This window comes from Pteropus alecto, unplaced genomic scaffold (genome assembly GCF_000325575.1).
Source record: "Pteropus alecto unplaced genomic scaffold, ASM32557v1 scaffold156, whole genome shotgun sequence".
Lineage (NCBI taxonomy): Eukaryota > Metazoa > Chordata > Mammalia > Chiroptera > Pteropodidae > Pteropus > Pteropus alecto.
In genome coordinates, this window is record NW_006437746.1 from 5,298,974 (window position 1) to 5,321,661 (window position 22,688).

A 22,688-nucleotide genomic window follows, 5' to 3' on the forward strand; every position below is an offset into this window, starting at 1 on the left:
TGTTTTACGGTGAAATGAAACCATGAAGAATGAAACCTGGCAGACATTCGGGCAACATACAGATATGGACACTGTTACTTCATCTGTAAGTGAGAAACAAACACCTGCTGATAGGAACAAGGCATTCAATGTGTGGCACATTACGGCACTGCCTAACATGAGCCATCCAGCTCTGCACAGGGACTAGCTTTTTCTTTCTCTGGTAAGTGACTAACGCAAAGAAATCTAGCTGAGGCTCTCAAAATTGAGTTTTTGTCCTTTGGATCTTGGTAAACCAGAGGGTAACTAACTTCTCATAGATGGTGGTAGCACAACTTAATGACCTCTCTGGTCAAAATATACCATTTAATTTTGGTCTGACAGATTTCCATCCCTGAGGTACTTTTGGTACCCAATGGAAATAGATGTATCTGATAAAAGAATAGGAGAGAAGGGTGAGAATTGGCCACCCTTCTCACCGAGTCCTAATGCTAATACTCAATACATGTTCTCTTCCTCCTAGAGGTGGCCAAATACACTCTCACCTCAGCCCCTGGATCTTGCCTTTTCTGAGATTGCAAGAAACAAAGAAAACACTAAGTACAGTTAACTAGGTGGCACATCACGCAGAATATGGATTAGTTAAAAAAAATTCTGTGAACAATAATTCCCAGGTGACGGATCGTTTACCCTTGGAATGGTTCAGGTTAGAGCTAATGCAGAAAGTCAGGTGCTTAAATGATGCAAAGCCTGTCGGTCCCCGGATGAAAGGCCAGGACAAGTTTCAAATTCCATAGACCCTAACTCCCCAGCTGGGACCAGCGACATCCTCAGATACAACACTCATGATATGAGCTTCAAGGCTCAGATCACAGTACTTTAGATACATTTTCTATAGAACAAAATATTGTACACACAGGGTTTGGTACTATCCACAGTTTCAGGCATCCACTCAGGCTCTTGGAATGTATGCCCCATGGATATGACGGGGTGATTCTATTTAGTTGATTTAATACCACTTTATATAAACTGTCATCAAGGCAATTTTCTGCTTCTACTTTAGACATAATCAAAAATGGAATTGCCCACTGATGTTCAATGGCAGGCTTTAAGCCAGAAAAAATTAGGATGTATGTAGTGAAATGAAGTAGAACAGCTCTCCAAAACACCCACTCTTTCTGCTGACAAGAAGCATTCAATTTATCTAAAATAGAGAATTCACTTAACTAGGAGACAGAGAAATTGAAATCTCATTTTTCACATAAGGGGATCTTGAAAATTCCTTTCAGCTCTAAAATTCCTTCGAGTCAAACATTTAGAATACATTGAAAACACTAGGTTCTCCTTTAATTTTTCTACAAATGAAGAAAGTATTATCACGATTACTACTCCATATAAAACTCCCAGGAATAAAGATGTTGAGAACTACCCCTATCTTTTAAAACTTGAACAAGTGACTGACTACTCTTCTTTTCTACCCTCCTAGCACATCCAAGAATTAGCTGATTCATGAAAGTGTACACTCCGTAACTTGAAAATACTGTAAAAGAATAATGTGATTCTCATTTTATACTGTTTGGAAAACTTTAGGTTGGCTTCCAATGTATAAATGGTCAATAGATTTTTGTTCTAAAGATGCAAATTCAATTTGCAAGAGTTGTGAAACAAGTATTTCAGAGAGGTTATAAAAAGTGCTTTAATTATAATTTCTTTGAAACTAAGAAATTCTGATTTAAGGTACTAATATTACCACATTTACTAGTTTGCAGGAAAACATTACGCTGTGAGAGAGGCAGATCAGTATGACTGCAAAGAACGGATCACAGGAAATTAAACTTCCTAAATTGGTAGCAAACCAAACCACAACGGTTACTAAAGGCGGCCAGTTAGTATCTGTGCTGGAAAGCACAGCAATTGAAAGTAACATCTCTCAGTAAAGAAAAGAGTATCAGAGGAGCCGATACATTCAAGACAGAAAACAACACAAAAGCGTACAGATATTTTGGTTTTTACCTAGATCTGCTACAGTTCCTCCTTTAACAGGTGTATTTTCACTATCTTTCTTTGGATTTACTAGAAAGAAAAAAAAATCGTTTTAGGGAAAAAGTTCTACTTGTTTTTAAGAAGAAAACAGAATAGAATAGGATTAAAAAGCACATGAATCGCACTGCAACTGCACCATCATTCAGCACTTACTCACCTCCATGTAAACCATGAGGTAACGCACTACATTTGTAATAAAAAACCAGAGCACCAATATTTTTTAAGCATAATATAGAGCAAAGCATGAAAAGAACCTTTTGATTCCTTTCCTAAAAGTATTTTTATTACATTTTTTGTGCATTTGCTGATTCCTATTTTTGTGCCATTCATTCAGATAAATTGAGGGAGAATTGATACCTTTTACACATTTATGTGGATTTTGAAAAATATTCTGAGGACTTAAAATCTTATACAAGCATTCATACTGTCCTGAGCACTCTAATTTTCTCATGTGACAGTGTGTCTGTGTGATATTTCCATATAAGAATTTTTAGTTACAATATGTCCCTTTCAGTTTTTTATATTTTTAGGCGAGGCAACCCTTGGTTGGCCTCACAGATCGCAAGGACCTTGTCAGCTTACAATCCCTTATGTTTTACTTTTTACGCCTACAGCAACTGGTATTCCTAGGTGGTCTCCCGTTCAAGGACTAACCAGGCTCGAACCTGCTTCGCTTCCGAGATCAGATGGGATTGGGCTTGTTCAGGGTAGAATGGCCGTAGACATCCCTTCTATTTTAACAGATCTAGTATATCCATGTGTGGATCATAAACTAGTCCTATATTGATGGAAACTTGGTTTATTTTCAATTTTTCATTATTCTATAAATAACATTCATTTATAGTTGTCATTATGCATGCAATTATTTAAGATGGACTCTGAAATTAAAACTGCTACTAGATATACACATTTTAAAATTTAATAAATACAGCCAAATTGTGTTGAGTGACTTCACCAATTTACACTTCCACCAACAGTAGTTGAGAGTACCCATTTTCTCAAAACATTTAAAGAATTGTCTACTTTCTAAGTTTTGAAAATTTGATGACTAAATACAGTTAATTTAATAATTTATGTATCCTTGGTTAAATGAAGTTGAGCATCTTTTCACACATTTATTGGTCCTGTATTTTTTTATAAAATTACCAGTACATAATACATTGCCCTTTACTCTATGAAGTTTAAGAATCTTTATACATATTTAGGGTTCTAATTCGTTGTTAACTGGATAATGAAGACTTTCTCCAAGGCTCACACTTGTTTAAAATACATTTTTACAGTTTTGTTTTTTATATTTAGCACTGTAATCCATCTTAAGTTTACATTCTTATATATGAAATAAAGAATACTAAATTTTAAAGTATTTAGAGAACAATTTGGTCTTTTCCAAACAGATCTGCATTGCCAAATTTACAATAAACAAAATTCACAAACATATATGGGTCTATATTTAAACTGGCCATTCAATTCCACTGATGGATGCAACCATTCCTATGTCCAAACCATATTATATTATTACAGTTTCAGTTTTAGGTGTCTGCTACGACTACCAGTCCTTCAGAGCTCTTTTATTTAAAACAAATATCTTCTGATTACGTTTATAAATAGTCTCTTCCATATGACCTCAAAAAATACATCTGTGTAATTTTTAGTACCCAATTTTACACAATGCGATGATTTTTAGAACTATAACATACTATAGATTCTATTGATTATTTAAATTCTTGAAAGTACAACAAACTGCTAAAACAAAAAAGGAACCACCAATAAAAAAAGATGTTGTAGGGACTTTAACATATGTAGAAATAAAATATATAAAAACATCACAAAAGACAGGAGCGAGCACAAATTATATTATAGTAAATTTTAAACATTTTTATCTCAACTAGACAATAGTGATTCTAAATAAATTTGATAAATTATTGATATATATTGTAATACCTAGAGTAATCATTACAAAAAAAAAAAAAAAAAGCTAAAAAGCAAATAGAGAATAAGAAAATCCATAAAAACAGAAAGCAGAACAGTAGTTGCAGGGTATAGGGCAGGGGTTAATCTGGACTAACCCCAATAGGTACGGGGGTTCTTTTCAGGGGAATGTAAATGTGCTGGAATTACACAGTGGTAACAGTTGTACAACATAATAAATAGACTAAAAAACACTTGTGTGTCAACTTTAAAACGGTGAATTTTATGCTATGTGAAGTCCTTCTCAATTAAAGCTACGACATGTTTTTTAAAGAAGAAACCCTGTAAATTCTAAAAGAAAAGAAAACAGAGGAGCTAGACTGGAACTTCAGAAGCAAAAGAATGGAAGAAACAAGAGAGAAACAACAGAAAAACTGCACGATGGCAGTTAAAGCCAACCGTACCAACACTTAAGTTACATTTACGTGGACTATCTAACTCCAATCAAAAACAGAAAACGTCTAAATTGGGATAGATTAAGGCTCAACAATATGCTGCTTAAAAGACAATGCTTTAAATAAACAGGCTGAAGTACAACACTGCAAAAGAGATATAAGTTGAAAACAAAGCATAAGGAAAAAAAATGTGCAATTTATAAGACTGCTGCACTGGAATGCAAATTGAGGACTAAGAAAACAAAACACAAATTAAAAAAGATGCGGTTAGATGATGCTTATTATCGGAGAAATTAGACATCAAGACAAACACTATTATGGCTCATAGAGATGTGACACAAGGGTCAATCTATCAGGAGGACATGATGAAAAAAATTTAACATGAATAAAGTGAAAAATCGACATCCACAATCACAGTTAAAAGGGTGTAACATCCTCCTTCCTACAACTGACTTAAATACATTAAATTGTACATAGATAAGTACTCGACTTTTTCTCACATAAATGGATTCTACTGGAATTGAAAAAACATTAATTTTAAAGCATTATTAATTTAGAAAACTTTTTGGTCAGTGTATTTTCTAAATAAACAAATAGCAAAAGTACACCAAAATACTGGGAAAGAGGTCATTTAATAAATGTTAACATTAAAAGGGGGAATTTATTCATACTTGAAAGGTGAGAACTGGGGACACAGCAAGAAATCAGCCATCTCATTGCCAAGAATGATTAAATCATGTCTAATGCTCTCATAAGTCTAGGCAGAATACAAACCATTTTTTGGAAGTACCACTTCCTCTATGTTGGGTACAGGTGTTGGGTCCTCCATGTCCTTGGTAAGATCTTCTTGCTCATCTTCCTCTTTCTGACTTCTGCGCTTCCCATAAAGACTAGCCTGGCTAAAACATACAAGGTATATAAAAAATAAACAAGACTGATTATTGCAACTTACAGCAAGCAATTTCAGAGGCTTTACTTCACTGCTATTAGAATCTATGCTCAGAATCACTTTAAAGGACAAAAGAAATCAAACAAATTAGATACATTCCCAAATAACAGCCATTAGGAAAATAAGTGTCACTGAGCATATGAAATGGGCACAGAAAATTCTACAATATGCACTGCAGACGTATTGTAGGATTTTCTGTACCCATTTCATATGCTCAATGACACTTACTGGGGCTTAAATTAGAGTAACAAAAGAACACCTGCTTAGGAAATACGGCACATATTTATCTCAGATCATAAACAATCACGTAAGAAATTTTTTCAAAGATATACAACTATATTTTCCTGGTTCTTTATATCATCCAAATACCAAGGACTGCAAAGTAGAATCACTTAGGATGGTACTAATTCTTTTTGTAAAATTTATCATTTCTTTTTCACCACTAATTCAGTTAAATCAATATTTTTAAAGCTAACACATGCCAAAAAGCGTGTTAGGGTGGAAACAAGAACGGAATGATTCCCTACCCTGAGGAATTACAAGGGATACGAGAGAGAAATCACCACCTAACTCCTAATATGAGCATATCAACACAGAGAATTGGATAAAAGTACCAAGAAAAAATAAAGCTCAGAGAAAGAATTAATCTAAATTGAAGGTGACAGTTGGAAACCGTAACAATTCACGAAACCGTAACCTTGGAAACCGTAACAATTCACAAAGAAGTGGCAATGTTTCAGGATGATGGGTAAAGGCATAAAGACATAACATAACCATTTGTACTGGGAAGGAATGGGTAGTAGTCTAAGTACTCTGACAAGTGAGAGCGGGCATGGAGAAACACGTGATGGAACAGGCTGGGCCCTCGCACTGCCCAGATAAGACTCAACGTTCTCTTTTAAGAGGGACATATTGGTACAGGGTAGAATGAGGTATATAGGTAAAAATTTTCAAATAAAAATTACATGACAATTTCTAAAAGGTCTGTGAACCTAAAGGTGGTGGGGAGACAAAATACAAATGGAAGAAAAGATGCAGGAAAGATGAAGGAAACAAATATTAGAAACAAATATCAGAGTTCAATGTGTTTTGGTTAAATACAAAATTCTAAGAGGAAACTTAAAATGAGCAAAAGCCTGCTCATTAGAAGGCAGAAATATTCAATTAAAGGACACAGATGCATTTATTTTGGGAAACTCAATTTGGTGGATTTTACATTCAAGAGTAGAGACTAAACGCTTCAAGCTTCTTCATAAGGATCTCTGGTAGCTCTGAAATCTCTGAACGTCAAGATTAGACATTTAAGAAATAAGGCTGCCCCTAATAACATGTGAAGAAAAATCTATTTTGTGCTTTTAATTTTTATGTCGCAATACATGTGGCTTGACAAAAATAACATATCTTTTTATGATTGTGGCTGGCTCATCATTTATAAATTTTATAAAAATATTTTGAGCTAGACGACTTTAAAATTATTATCTACTTAAGATACAATAATAAATTATCTACCATTTATTATGTATTTACTTCTGGCCGGGCACTTAAAAGTCTCATTTAATCCCCACAACAACTTATTCAAAAAATAGTAAAACCTCTGGTCAAGCCAAATTCACCAAGCACAAATGTAACACTCTAAACAAGGTACTACCCTGATGCACTTTGCAAAACATTAGTCACAGGTTCATGTCCTGTATGAGTCATTTTGATAACAAATGGGACAGGTGGTAAAATTAGAGAGACACACTGATGCTAAGGATGATGACTATAACTTCTTAAATTCCTTACCAAACGCTTCTCGATATATACTTAGATACAGAAAAAAAGACTGTACTCAAGGTAAATATGACATGAGATGCCCGTCAGATAACCATCCATAAAAGATGAGCTAGCAAAGCAGACATCCAACCAAGTCATAATAAGATTTCCTTTAGGCAAAACTTCCACTGTAAAGGTAAAAATCTAGAAAGTCCTTTGGAGTTTGTTTAATGCCCTTTGAATCGTGCTGCAGTTCTTACCCTTTCTTCCCGCTCTTCTTCCGTGACTCTGTGGGTGTGGGAGGGGGAGGGGAAGGCGAATGTTTCCTCTTTCGAGCATTAGCTGATGCTTTTCTATCTCTTCTCTCTGGACTTCTGACTGGCTAGAAAATGGAAATAAATATCAGCCAGGTTTGCTCACTCCTCAGTTTCTACAAATACTCATTCGAAGGCGAGTTTCCACAACGATAGTTAATAAACTCACAAGCTCAGGGCCAATGAAAGGCACATCCTTAAGCATCCTGGGCCACCAGCAGTTAAAAGACTTCCCCTGACCTTTCAGGTGATGTACCACCAATGGAAAGGTTAGCACCATCCTACAGGTATTCAAACTGAGCTACAAAACAGACACACCAAAACCCCGCACAACTAAAAACTATTCCTGTTCACACTCTGTATTTCCAGGTGGGAAAAACTTTTTTAAGTAGTAGAAAAATATAAAACACATGCTATTAAATTAATAAAATACAAAGACAGGCTAAATGAGCTTGTGAAAATGTGCCAGAAACTACTCCCAATTCATCAGTAAAAGTAATATGAGAGATAACTTTATAATATAAAACATGTCAAGATTGCAATTTATGGAATAAAAGTCAACCTGCAGAAGTAAAACTATCCCTACTTGCAAATGACATTAAATAACCCTAAGGAATCCACAAAACTACCAGAGTTAAATTAATGAGTTCAGCAGAGCTGCAGGATACAGAGCGATATACAAAAGTCAATCTGTAGACGTTAACTGCCAATTTAATAAACTAAACTATAATAAAGAGGAAAAAACCTAAAATGATCCAAAATACTGTATCTGAGGTGCCCCCAGTGAGAGATCAAACTATCAATTAAATACTAATTTTCTCCGATACGCTAACGCCCTTCACAACTATTTGTTTCCCTTCAGCAGCTTTGCAACATCAAATGGGGCATCTGAGGCAAGTTTACAAGAAAATCTAAACTACGCACATCTTTGATTAGTATAGTTAAGTCTGAAGTTAAATTTTTAAAGGAATATTAAATCAATTTTTATATAATCCCTCTGAAGTGCTTGCTTCTGCAGCACATGTAATAACCCCCTACGAATAAGTGAATAAATAAATAAACCATCTAAATCTGAACAGGGGTGGAAGGGAACAGGCCAGTTTAATGTGATATGGAAATGAGAATATGCCTAATGACACAAAAGACTTGGTTTGAAATGCCTTAAGGGAAAACAAATGTAAAAGTATATCAGAGACAGAAGGCTAAAACAAAAAAATTTTAAGTGAAATTCTAAAGCAAGTAGGAACAAACTAAAAAGTATATGAAAAAGACCCAGTTTTAAAACAGCTTTCTTAAAAATAAAGAATATACATAGTGTGAAAAAGACATTTTAATAATATACAGAACTAGAAATAAGTATGAAAGAACTACACTTTCTAAAAAAAGAACTGTACTTTCTAATGGTTAAAGTCTGTATGTCTCAAAGATTTTTTGGAAAACCAAAATACAGAACAAACCCCCGAATTTTAATTTCCCCACTGAAAAGGACTTTAGAATCACAGGTTGTCGCAAACCCAGCAGGAACACATCTCAGCTTTCTTCTGTCTCAGGTCTTCCTCTAGTGACACATCTATCTCACAAGTTGTAACTTGGAAGGATTCACAGATAAATATTTAAGTGACTGGGCTTCTTCAAGGATTGAAGTGTTTTATATATCAGGCCTTCCCACTTCAAAAAAAGATTAAACTCTCACTGTAAGACTTTTAAGGCCTACACTTTGTATTAACTACTGTATGTGCAATAACAAAGCTATTAAAAATACTAAAACTTGCTATGGCCATGCAACTCTGAACATGCCCCATCTCGTCTGATCTCGGAAGCTAAGTAGGGTTGGGGCTAGTTAGTACTTGGATGGGAGACCACCCAGGAAGATCAGGTGCTGTAGGCATCTTAAAAAAAAAAAAAAAAAAAAAAGTTTCCCTTTGAAAAAAAAAAAAAAAAGTTAAATTATTCAAAAAGTGCTTGAGGCATCTTAAAAAAAAAAAAAAAAAAAGAGTTTCCCTTTGAGAAACAAAGAACTAAGTTAAATTATTCCATGATGATATTTCGTATACAAAATTAAAATTCACATCTAGAGAACAAAATCGAATGTACCACTGTCACACTGCACAGGCCACTTTAAATCTTGTTGACTCTGAGATTTTCATGCCCCCTTTTTGAGGATGGCAGCTCCTGAGATGGCTGTTACGGCCACTTAGGAACTTTCATACATACTTAATGGCTAATGCATCTTGGTTGGTGACAGTTTATTAAAGACTATCTGAGAACATTCGGGCCAAGAAGGAAGAAATGCCCAATGAAAAAAAAATGGTGCCAAACCAAATACCTCTTCATTTTTTGTTGAAATTCGCTGACGAAAACTCACAGGCTTCCTGTTCTCATCCACCTCATAATCCTCCTCATTCATCCATTCATTGAAAATGTCAGTGTCCAAAATCCATTTTGCATGAACCTAAAACCACATCAAAGCATGAAGATCTACATAAATAATAAAATCACTTGAAAGTATTTACAAGTATTAAAAAGAAAAGCTTCAAAAGTATTTAAAAGCTGATTTATCATTCTCAAATCCTCAAATGCATAAAACATACGACAAATAATGATGTGAGTGGCCACTTAACCATTTCTAATTTTTATTCCATGTTTTTTACTGAATAAACAGGGTAAGACAGCATCACTGGTTTGTATAGACTGAGGTTTTGATAACTAAGACCCTTCATTTGATAATCATGTCATCTTTTCTTTTTTAAATTTCGGCTTTATGAGGTATATTTAACAAATAAAACATTAAGATATTTAAGGCATACGTTGTGGTGATTTATGCTATACATTGTGAAAGGATTCCCCCATCTAGTTAACACATTCCTCAACTCACACATTTATCTTTTTTGTGTCTGCGAGAACATTTAAGTTCTATTCTCAGCCAATTCCAGTTACACAACAAAGTGTTATCAACTACAGTCACTGTGTTTCCCATAAGTCTCAAACCTTATTCATTTTGTACCTGGTACCTTTGACCAACCTCTCCCTACTTCCCCCAGTCCCCAGCAACCAGTTCTCTACTTCTTCTAGGAGCTTTACTCTTTTTTTTAGATTCCACATATAAGAGATACCATGCAGTACTGATCTTTGCCTGGCCTATCTCATTCATCGTGGCATCTTTACCTTCATGAAAATCATTGATAGAAACGCTCAACGGCACAGGGCCAAAGACAGTCATTATCTTAGGTAGGAAGGATGTCTGTGGGTTTAGACATTCCACAACACTCTGAACAACGATGATGAGGCCATTTACAGAGACCTATCCAGAAGCCCCATCAAGCACACATGTGCTCTATGGAGACCTTTCAAGGACAGCCATGGTTGGGACTGGGATGGAGGTGAGAGTCAGATCTGAGATTCTTCCTAGACCTTTACACAGCGACTTCTCCTGCTTTTTTGTTAATGTTTCTAAGAATTAATAAAATGACAGGTTCTCTGGATGTTGTATATAAATGTAGATGTAGATATAGGTAAATATTTAAACCACAGGCCTAGACTGTATAATATTCCTTTTTGTCCAAGAGCATTTCTCAAGGGGAACACAACTGAAACTGGGACCATTCTTCCTTGTTATAGGACTGCTGTCTACACCACGCGTCATTGTTTCAATTAACTGGCATGGTTAAGAGGCATTAAAATATTATCTTGAAAACAGAGAGCAGCAACTATACCTACAAAGCCTCCCTAGAAGCAAAAACAGGATAGAACATGCCAATCATTAGGAGACAGCATGAACTCCCCACTGCCCCCTTTTTTTAAGGGGACGGGTTACAAAGTTGATGTTGAGGATAATGCCTCTCTCATATACTGATTTAAAACTGACATCCACCTGACTACATGCCTCTTCCCCCCTCCCCCCGCAACCGTAGTTACACAGTAACAGTAATACCTTCTGTCACAGAGAAAATAAGACCTTAAATAATGTAACATGAAAAGACTCTTGTATGTACAAATTATGGGAAGGGGATAAATAGGGCACATGAGAAACCTTAAGCTAATAAGACAAAGAAAATCCATGTAAAGGTATATATGACTATGTTAAAGCCTAGGGAATTTAACTCAGTAATGTTTCAGAAAATATGTCATAGTATATGAAGACAGTATTTTCCAAAGCACTAAAACAAAGTGTGTACATATTGTAAAAGTAGAGCTGAATATTCATGTTGCCCGTTCCTTTTTTTTTTTTTTTTTTCCAGTTTCAGGTGTACAGCACAGTGGTGAGGCATTCATCTAATTTACGAAGTGATCCCCCGATTACTCTAGTACCCATCCGGCACTACGCACAGCCATTACGGTATTGCGGACTTACTACCTATGCTGTACTCCACATCCCCGTGATTGTTTTGTAACTACTAATTTGATTCTTTACTATCCAGAAAACTTTGACAAATCTTTTGAGAAAGCATGTTACAACGGTATAGACAGCTCACAGGTGTCCGTGCCAGGCACTCTGCTGAACACCTTACATGTCTGATCTCATTTAATCCTAAGCATGGTAAAGCAATGCAAGCACTCATTCCCCACCTGTCCAAATCAACAAACGAGCACAGCGTTAAGCGAGCTGCCCAGTTATACACCTAACCAGAGGCAAAACCTGGATTTGCACTGAGCTGTCTAAGCTCCTCTAAAAACCACTATGCTCTGTTATCTTTTTCATAAAAATACCTTGGGGCCAGAATAACATAACTGGTTATGTGGCATTGGACAAAATTACCTAACTTCTGGAGACCAATCTCCTTATCAATAAGATGGTATCATGGTAAATTCTGCTATTAATCCTAGTCCTAAATTTCGGACACTAGTCTTAAGGAAAATATGTTTCTAAAAACCCTTTGGTAGTAATTTACAATGTTATGTGGCTCATGAGTTTAATCAACGTTTTTTTCCCAAGTAACAACTTACTGTTTGACTAGCCAGATGTGGAACATACCCCACCTGACAGTACACAAAGATACATATTTGAAACTGTTAAGCCATCTTGGGGGCTAACTAGTTCTGACATTAGAAAACATTTCACAAGTTGTCAAGTTTTCAATAATAAACTGCAAAAACTCTTTTAAGCCAATAAAAGACTGGTTTGGGTATAAGTTCTTGGATAACATTTAAAGGTAAATATTTTTCCTTTATTATTTATTTAAATCACTGAAGGTAATGGAGTAATTAATATATACAGCAGGGGTTAGTATATTTTTTCTTAGGGGTCACACAGTAAATATTTTAGGCTTGCAAATCATATGGTCTCTGTCCCAACTACTCAACTCTGCTGCTACAGTGCAAAAGCAACCATGAACAATACGTGAACAAATGGGGTGGTGGCAAGCCAATAAAATTTTATGTACAAAAACCAGGTGGCTATGATTTGCCATAATGGGTTCTAATTTGCCACCCTTGTAAAATTACTTTTACACCATTGACATTCCTTATGTAAAACTTAAAGGACAAAGAATTCTTTAAAAACATACCTTAATTACTATATGATCATTCTTAAGATGATCAATGAAGTGTGAATAAACTTGTACAACATTACTGAAAGATATAACACACCTCCACGGATTGAGAGTCAGTATTATAAAGATGGCAGTTTTCTCTAAACTGTTCTATAGATTCGATTTAATTCTAATCAAAATCCTAATAAATGTATATTTCATAAAGATCTCAGCAAGTTGATTCTAAAATTTATACAAAAAAGCAAAGACCCAATACCCACGAGATTCCTAAAGAAAAAGGTGAGAATACTCGAGTAGGAACAAACTGACAAGTAAAACTTTATAGAGTCTAGAAACAAATCTACATATAAAAAAAAATTACTTTTGACAGAAATGGCATAGATCAATGGAGAGAGGAAACCAGCTTCGACATTTTTCATTCTTCAAGGCATAGTTTGATCTAGTACCACATGGGGAAAAATTTTTTTCCTACAGCATAACATTTTAAAATTAATTCCAGGTGGATTAAAGATCTATAAATGAAAGGCCAAACTAAAGAACTTTATAAAACACAGGAAAATATCATGATGACCTTAGGATTGAAAAATAAAAGGCAACCTACTAGGAAACCAGATTTTTAACACATATAATTGATGGTTAGTATACAGATTATCTGAAGAACACCTAAAAAAAGGAAAGACACTGCAGTGACAAAAAGAGCAAAAGATGAGAGCAAGCATGTTACAGAAGAGGAAACGTCAAAGGGCAACGAATTCATGAAATGATGATAAAACTACTTACTAATAAGAGAAATACAAGTTAAAACCACAATGAAATATACCAGACAGGCAAATATTACCGTCAGAAAATATCAAGTGCTGGCCAGGGTAGGGAGTATTCAGAAAACTTACACATTCCTTGTAGTTGCAAAAGTAATTTTTACAACCATCAGGCAACAATATGGCACTGTTTAGAAAAGGTGTGACCCAGGATTCCATTCTGAACATGTATTAAAAGGAGGTATGTTCAACAAAGTTCACGGTAGCACCGTTTATAATACCTGAAGTAACTACAGACCCGCCCAAATGACAACAGATGTGACACATTCATACCAAAGATTACTTACACTACCATGTACTATGGATGAAATCTCAAGAATATGATGCCAACAAAAAGGAAAGTCACAAAAGAATGTAATGTTGACTCCACTGATATTTGAAGCTTTTAAAACATGAAAACTGAAAGAGGGTGCAGGTTATTCATATATATATATGTGGTAAATTGTAGTGGAAAAGGATAAGGAAAACTTTTAGGATAACAGTTATCTCTGCATGGGCAGGACAAAGGACGAACACTTGGACTGCTACAAAATTAATGGTAGTGTTCTTGTTTACGGAGAGTGGTAAGTATTCAGGTGTTTGTTTTACTGTGATTCATTATTATCCATATTTTATAAACATTTATATTTATAATTTAATTTTTAAATTAAAGTGTTAACTTTCTCATAGCAATCACATTTCCTTTCGAAGGATAAAACAATACATGAGCATTGCTCTATAAAATACAGAAAATGAAACAAAGAATTCCAGATCAAATTTTCTAAAGATACATGGTTAGCTCTTCTTCCCTAGGTTTCAGTGAATAAGACCACCGAGTATTAAAAAGCATTTTATTAGGGTACTATTGTTTTTAAGTCAAATAAGAATATACGTTCAAGAAGAAAAAGTACATAACGTGACTATTTAAGAAGAGCACATACATTTATTTTAAAATGGAGAATGGTGGGTACAAATTGTAATGGTATTTAGATTTCATGGGATCCATTAAGAAATATTATTTAAATATGATAGATTCCACATACTCAACAATTTAAATTTCTAATGAAAACTAAACAGAGAGAACACTTCTCATACATCAGGATTGGCAAAACGTAAGAGCCTGACGAGGCACACAGTTAGGGAGGCTCTGCAGGAAGAGGCGCTCTTCCCTCACTGCTTACAAGAACGCGAAATGGCACAATCTCCCACTGAAGAGGCACAAAGGTAACAAAACTGCAGTGCTTTTCACTTACTCTGCAACCCAGCAACCCTAATACTAAAAATTCACAGTAACGATACACCTCAAACAATATGAAAATACATATGGCACGAAGCTATTTACTGCAGCTTTCTGTCATTCTGAAATTGTGCAAACTACTCAAATTTCAAAGCATAAGCGACTAGCGTAACTACAGTGCATATACGCAATAATGAAGCACTGTGCTGGTATAACACCAAGGACATCCAGGAAAGACCATCAGTTGCAGAAGCAAAGTATACAAGAGGGAAATAAAAAGCATGCCAACGCTATACATCTTGACCATTCTACAAGTACTGGGGGAAAAGGAGATAGAAGGAATCCAGAAAACAGGCATCGTTTGGAAGCATGTTTGAATTCTATACATTCAAAATGTAAATGAGGGAAACACCAAAACTGAAAACAACAACAACAACAAAAAATCCAACCGTACTTCAAATAAGTAACAACCTGATTGAAGGGAGGTCAGAAAGCGTTCGTCCAAGTAACTCATGACACACTATTTGTCCATGTACCTGTCTTGGGGCAGGGCAGCGGGACGGAGAACCACAAACAGATTTTAGTATTCTGTTTATCATAGTGCCACGGGCAATGCAATTCTGAAACTATCCAATTGTAAATGTGTTGATGTTGGGAGCCAGGGTCCTTACACTAGAAGAGACATATAAACATGGAACAGGGGAGAGCAATATAGAAAAGAAACACTGTGGGGATGGATCAGAATTATTTCTAAAATTTTTATTATGTGTATACGCACAGGTTTATACACGTACATTTGTGTTTATACGTACGTAATGGTTATATTTTATACTTCTCTGGTCAGAAGGGGTCTAGAAGCAAAGACACTTCAGTGGCAGTGAGCACATCTACACCCAGATCTTGGTCTCTAATACCTTTTCCTGCTAGAAGGAATGAGAGCTCTTGGAGAAACGGCTAATTCTAGGCATGAGGAATGAAGGCAGGAGATGAGAAAAATGGTAACGTTACAGTAAGAAAACCAGGCAGATAGTATCTTAACAAACAATCAGCCAATATGGGAAAAATGGACAATGTGTCTCTTGATGTGATATAATGAGAAAGATACAATATTACTTATATAGTATTGCAGCAAAAATGCATAGCCTGAATATAATAATGAGGAAATATCACATAAACTCAAATTCAGAGATGGCCTAAAAAAAATTGGCCTATACATTTCAAAAATGTCAATGTCACAGAAGAAAGGATGAAAGTTCCAGATTAAAGTAGACTAAAGAGATATGATAACTAAATGCAGCGTGTGATCCTGAACCGAGTCCTGAATCAGGAAAAGCTTAGATTACAACTTACTGTATCACTGTGACAATTGGTGAAAATGGAATATGGACCCTACATTAGGTAATAATATTGTTTTAAGAATTAACTTCCTAAAGTAATTAACAACAGGAGAATCTGGAAAAGTATATGGTGGTAATTTGTTTTGTATTATTATTTTAAGTTTCATAATCATTTCCACATTAAAAGTTGAAAAATAAGAGTCAATGCATGGACTCTTACCATTATACTAGAAATGCTTAGCAAAACAAGTCTACACTGTAATAAAAGCCACACAGGCACTGCTTCCAGCCTTCCTAAATGACACCATCAGTGATGTTCGACTCCACTCCTCACACTCTATCTCAAATCACGATCAACCTGGCTTTGAGGTCTCCTCGAATATCACTGCAGACATTTCATCGAGGACCTAGATAATGAGGCCTTCATGGCCACTGGACAGCTCTTAACAGGATGACAAGGAAGATCATTATTCTGTATCTCCTTAAGAAACATTATGGAGAAGAGCTGAAAAGAGTTGTTAAGTTATGTAAGAATACATTTTTAAAAAAAGGATCTTTCACCTTCCATGGCTTTTCTGGAATTGGTGGATCTTCAACTTCCGCATCAACATCATTACTATGGACCCAAGTATCATAGCTATAAAGGAAATGGAAAAAAAAATTAGAACCCGAATTCATTCACTGAAAAGACTTTTCTCAACAGGTAAAATATATTTTAGAAAGACTATTAGGATCCAGTAACGGCAATCCGCCACACACTTTTGTGTCCACCAGGCCGACAAGAACTCTCTTCTGTGGAGTTCTACGGTAATCCACATTGTTAAACTCAAAGCTCAAACCTTAGGCCACAGAATTTCGATGAGGTGATCACTTGCTCCTCAAAGCATTTCCCTTACTTGGCCTCTGAGACCATACTATTGACCTGTGTTCCTTCTGGTCAGCAGCCTCTCCTCAGTCTCCACTGCCAGTTTCTCTTCTCCCAGATTTCATCAACATTGGAAAGGTCTCAGGTTTCAGTTTTTGAAACAACCATATTCTTATCTACGCATTCTCTTGGTGACCTCATGCAGGCCCATGGCTTCAAATATATATTGACAACTTAAAATCCATCTGCCCTCTGAATTCTGGCCCCATGAGTCCAACTGCCAATTTCACATCTCTTACATGTCTAATAAAACTTTTAAACTTATCATACTCAAAATTCAACATATAATGCCATCCCAACCCCACCAATGTACTCTAGACAATCACCCCATTCTCAGTAAATGCCAACTCTATCTTTCCAGTTGTTCTGGCCAAAATCCTTGGAGATATCCTTGACTTCACTCTCAATCACATCTTACAAACAATTAACAACTTGTACTAGCTTCACCTTTAAAACATGTCCAGAATCTATCTATCTCTCATCCTTCCACTTCTACCCAAAGCCCATGAAGAGCTGGTATTTCACATAGCAACCAGAGTGATGCTTTTGAAAACTAAATCAGTCCACATCACTCCACTGTTCAAAACCTTCCAACAACTCCCACCTAGTTCAGAGTGAAAGTCAAAATCCTTACAGTAACTTGCCAAGGCCCATGATCTGGTCCTACGGCTGCCGCTCTGGCCCCATCTTCTACTCTCCCCTCACTCATAGTATATTCACGCCACGTGGGCTTTAGTGGTATTCTTTAAACATGTCAGGCAGTGGCCATTTCATGCCCTTTACATATATGTTCCTCGCTACCCAGATATCCATCGAGCTCAACCCCTCTTCCTCTTATCTTCACATTTCTTAGCTCAAAAGTTCTCCTCTCAGTGAGGTTCAACTCACTGATATAAATCACTTCCCCCTAAGCGTCCACAATCTGAAATAAGCACAAAATTATCTACCAAATTAAACCTGGTCAATGCTACTGGCCAATAGTGATGTCCAAGTGAGATACAAGTATGGCAACAAGCTGTGGTTCCTGCAGCCGCTACGCAGACATCGGTGCAAAAGCATCTGGAACAAGCATAGCTCCATGTGTCTTAACAGCGCTCTGGTATGTGTGCTAGGAACACTTAAACATGAGCTGGGGGGAAACAGTCCTCTGCCAATTAACTAACTATACCAGGTAAAGATTCCAATGGGAAGAAAAAACAGGTAACCTTATATTCTTTAAAAGTTTTGAGTAGAAAATGTAACATAGGTAAAAGTGAAGGCACAAACTACAGTTTTAAAAATGAACTAACAAGGCCCCTAGAAAAGACCTGAGCTAGCCACTACATCTTACCTGATACATAAAGAAAAGGCTAGTAGTGAACAGGCTAACCCACCTTATAATGTACTGTTATAAAGTTTATTTCAACTCTTTATTTACATAGCTTGTCGTCATAAATTTGAGTCTCCATCTAAAAGTTTTAAAAGGCAAACTGATTTCCTATAATATTGAAAGGTTTGTTTTAATAGTGCCAAGGACTACATGAAGGCTCAAGACTAGAAACATTTCATAAAAAGCATTTATTTAAATGTTATTATTAAAAAACCTGTTAGTTCATTTAAAGTAGTCAATTATGGTTCAGAAGAGGTTGATTAGTCTACAGCCATACCACCCTGAACGCGCTCAATCTCGTCTGATCTCAGAAGCTAGCAGGGTCGGGCCTGGTTAGCACTTGGATGGGAGAAGAGGTTGATTAGCAAGATGACTTGATTTGGTTCTAATTAATTCAAACTGTAAAAGGATTGTGCGTATGTTCTTAAAATTTTGAACATATCTAAGGACATATTTCTTTCTTTAAAAAATATATTTACATGGAAAATAGTTATTCAAATAGGTTAACTTAAAAACAACACACAGACATTCTGTATCTCATGATGAACACATACCGAAGCAAAACTTGTTCTTTCACTAAACTGAAATGGATTCTGATCAACTCTAGATCCAATCACCAATTTAAAGGAAATACAGAGAACAGAGAAACATGTTCAAATACACCACAGTGACGCCATAAAAACCCTACACTGTGGTAAACTGTAAGACAACCTGCTTCCTTAAATAATACATTTGCTGGAGGGTGGGCGGGGGTGGAAGGAGCTATAAATTGAAAAATACTTTGGAAGCTAAGCACAAGATGTGGCTGAATTCTAACGAATATCAATCAACCAAATATCACTTATGTGATAATATTTGATATTGTGGAATTTTGCTAACTTTTTTCTTTAGCTTTTAGAAATACAAATTAAAATATTATTGAAATATTAAAATGTTTGGGATTTACTTCCCTTAATATAGGAAGGCTAGAAGTGGATGTGGGTATAGGTGAAAGAAGACCATGGTCTGACGTGAAAAACCCAGAGTGGGGAGAATCCCTACCTCAAGACCATAGTGAACTGAACACCTGAGCAGCTCTCCTGCAGGTTTAAGAGGATGTGCACGTGGAAGCTTATCCGTATTCCCAACTACGTGGGCATAACATTAAACAAGGACCACCACTTTCACTAACATCTAGCTCTTATCTATAATATTCTTTATTCATATTTAGATACTGACACATAGCATGAGTTATGATACATAAAAAATATCCCACCACTAGGGAAATAAATTTGTCAAGAATAGAAATTTATTTTAGACATGAAATAATTTCATCCTTAATAGTATGGCGTGAGTAGTTTTTGAAAACACAAATATAACGTCATAAAATACCAAGAAGAGAAATTCATTTCTTGAAGGAAACAAATCTAAATTAACAGTCTAATACCATACTAAAAAACTATTTTGGTAAGCGCAGCAAACATATCAGTTTATTAACTCATTTCCCATTTTGCCAGCATTTACCTCAAGTTAACTTGTGGATTACAGTCCTGACCTCACCCCCAAAGTCTGCCACGAAATAGCTCGTTATTATTGTTTTCGCATTGCTCTAGTAATAGTACAGTCAATGGAAACCAATGACTATTTATAGCATTGTTTTTAGTAGTGGTATTTCTATTTACAAAATATAGTAATTCTCAATCGCTAAAAATGTCAAATCCTAGAAAATGTAGCATTCCTAAGCCAAATGTTAACATCGTCCTTGAACAGTTGTTAGCTGAAGATTCGTTTGATGACTCCAATTTATGTACACATTTCTGTTACATTAGGATTAGACACAAGTTGTTTAGAAATAACTCCAAGAACAGTTTTTATATTTTATTTTTATCTTGAAATCCAGTCAGATTTGCTTCAGCCTCAAAGAGTGTGTTTATGTAAAATTAAAACTAACGTTGGCAGCGAGCTACATCTTTTTTTTCTAAACAGGAAATGAGTTAAGAAAAATAAAGTCATGTGACTTCATGAGAATTCCATAACTTAAATAAGAAAACAGTCAAAAGTCTCATAAGAGTAAGATCAATGACTATAACTAATCACCAAAGTTGTCACTATTCATAAAATAAAACTATACATACAAGTAACCCTGGCTTGCATTGGCAAAAATCTTGATATCATATCTCAGGACACATCAACGTTACCTGTCTGGGTAAAACCCCCAATGCACTAACATCTGCTTGTCTTTTCTCATCACAGGTCGCAACCACTCTTCTGAAAGGGAAAAAGAAAAATCTTTAGTCAAACTGACAAAAAAAAAACAACTATTATTTAGACCTAATTTTTACTGAGAATTTCTGGTTTGCTAAGAGGTCTCCCCAAAAATGTTTTCTCATATTTGAATGTTATCTACCATATTTTAAAGGTAAGTTTTATATTTAAAAAAAAAAACTTCGTTATATTAAAATTTAAATTTAAATGCTATCTCCTAACGACAGCAATACCAAGCATCAGTAAGTAGTAAACTAGGCTGTATTAAACAAAGGGAAAAAACACGAAGAAGGAATTACTAAGTAGCTAAGATAGAACAACTGCATTTCAACTCTCTTGTAAAAGGCAATTAAAAAAAAAAAATATTCACAGCCTAAACATTTACACCAGCATTTAGAGAAATCTTATGAGTTAGCCAGCAACAGAATCAGTATTCTAACATACACAGCTATCCACCACTCCCATCTAGTGGACACCAGCTGCTACTACCTAACCAGATAAAATCTGAGAAACCACAGTGAAAAGAGGTTTCTTACTTTTTAAAAGCATAATAATCACAGAGATAAAACTAAAACTGCTACAAATAAAATCAAACTTTCCGCTATCAAAACTAATGATGAAAGACTTAACTGCAACCGCTAAAACTATACAATTCTTAGAAGAAAAGATAAGTGTAAAACTTCATGACTGGATAGGCAATGGTTTCTCAGATGTGCCACCAAACACAAAAGTGAGCAACTAACCAATGAATCAAACCATCCAACTTAACCACTTATAATTGTTTTCGATATCTGTAGAATCTGTAGTAATGTCCTCTTTCCACTCTTGACAGCATGATTCTAACAGCCTTATTAGTCTTTTCTAAGAACCATTTCTGACACCACTGAGCACCTTGCTATTGTATATTTTGTAATTCATTAATTTTTGCTCTTACTTTCTTTCTGTAGCCCTAATTTGATATTATTTTTCTAATTTCTTGAGGATGTGTGGACCACTGATTTTCAGTCTTTCTTCTTTCCAAATATACACATTTAAATATATAAATTCCCCTCTAGATACAGCATCAGCTGTGGCCTATGAAATTTAATGTTCTTATATTTTATTATTCATTTTATAATTATTCAGATCCCAAGATTACTCATTTCCATTGTCATTTCTTCTTTGACCCATGGATTATTTGGCAATATATATTTAATTTTTAAGCATACAGAAATTGTCTGGTAATCTGTCACTGTCTTCCAGTATAACGCACTGGTCAGGGAAAAAAACCTAAGTGTAGGGTAATTAGCAACTCAATTTTGATATAATTTGGCTTTTTTTTACAGATGTCCTATGAGGATATGTTGTGCTTACCAGAATACTTGATCCCTACATGACATTTATTTCTCAACCTGAACTAATTAATTTGGTGAATTAATAATTCATGTTGTTTCCCAACTTTCCAACCTTTGAAAGAATGGTTAGCACAGTTTCCACAGGTCTAATGAACTCTGGCTACTGACAAAATAAACTCTCAGGACAAGGTTGAAGATCAGAATCTGAACCACTGTAAAATGCACCAAACTAACATAGTTCTGAGACACCCTGGGTAGACAACCAGTAAGCCGATCTTCTCCAGGAATGTTCTTCTATCTTCCATGTCTCTTAATTTTCAGAACACAAAAGACACTGCGAACATTAACAAAGTAAATACAGGGTGCCTAGACTTCACACCCAGGTAACAATTACCAACAAATAAATAAGTCTAATGATTAGAAAGTTGGATATCACAGAATGGTTGCTTAGCCCAATTCAGCAAAGAAAAAAAAAAACAAACCAGAAAATTATAAATTTAAATAATCTGTAGAACTTATTTAATATCTGAAAGTCTTTCTAAAACAAGCTGGT

General features: G+C 35.4%; 1 protein-coding gene across 1 annotated transcript in view; it reads right to left on the minus strand.

Moving 5' to 3' along the window:
- Window positions 1-22,688, minus strand: part of SMARCC1 (SWI/SNF related, matrix associated, actin dependent regulator of chromatin subfamily c member 1) — a 126,387-nt gene that overhangs the window by 72,744 nt on the left and 30,955 nt on the right. Inside the window, exons 7-12 of the mRNA XM_006914879.3 lie at window positions 20,735-20,804; window positions 16,825-16,900; window positions 9,730-9,855; window positions 7,350-7,471; window positions 5,160-5,284; window positions 1,993-2,052 (exon numbers count right to left, since the gene is read on the minus strand). Coding sequence (XP_006914941.2) covers window positions 1,993-2,052; window positions 5,160-5,284; window positions 7,350-7,471; window positions 9,730-9,855; window positions 16,825-16,900; window positions 20,735-20,804 — 579 coding nt within the window. The remainder of the gene's footprint in view (window positions 1-1,992; window positions 2,053-5,159; window positions 5,285-7,349; window positions 7,472-9,729; window positions 9,856-16,824; window positions 16,901-20,734; window positions 20,805-22,688) is intronic.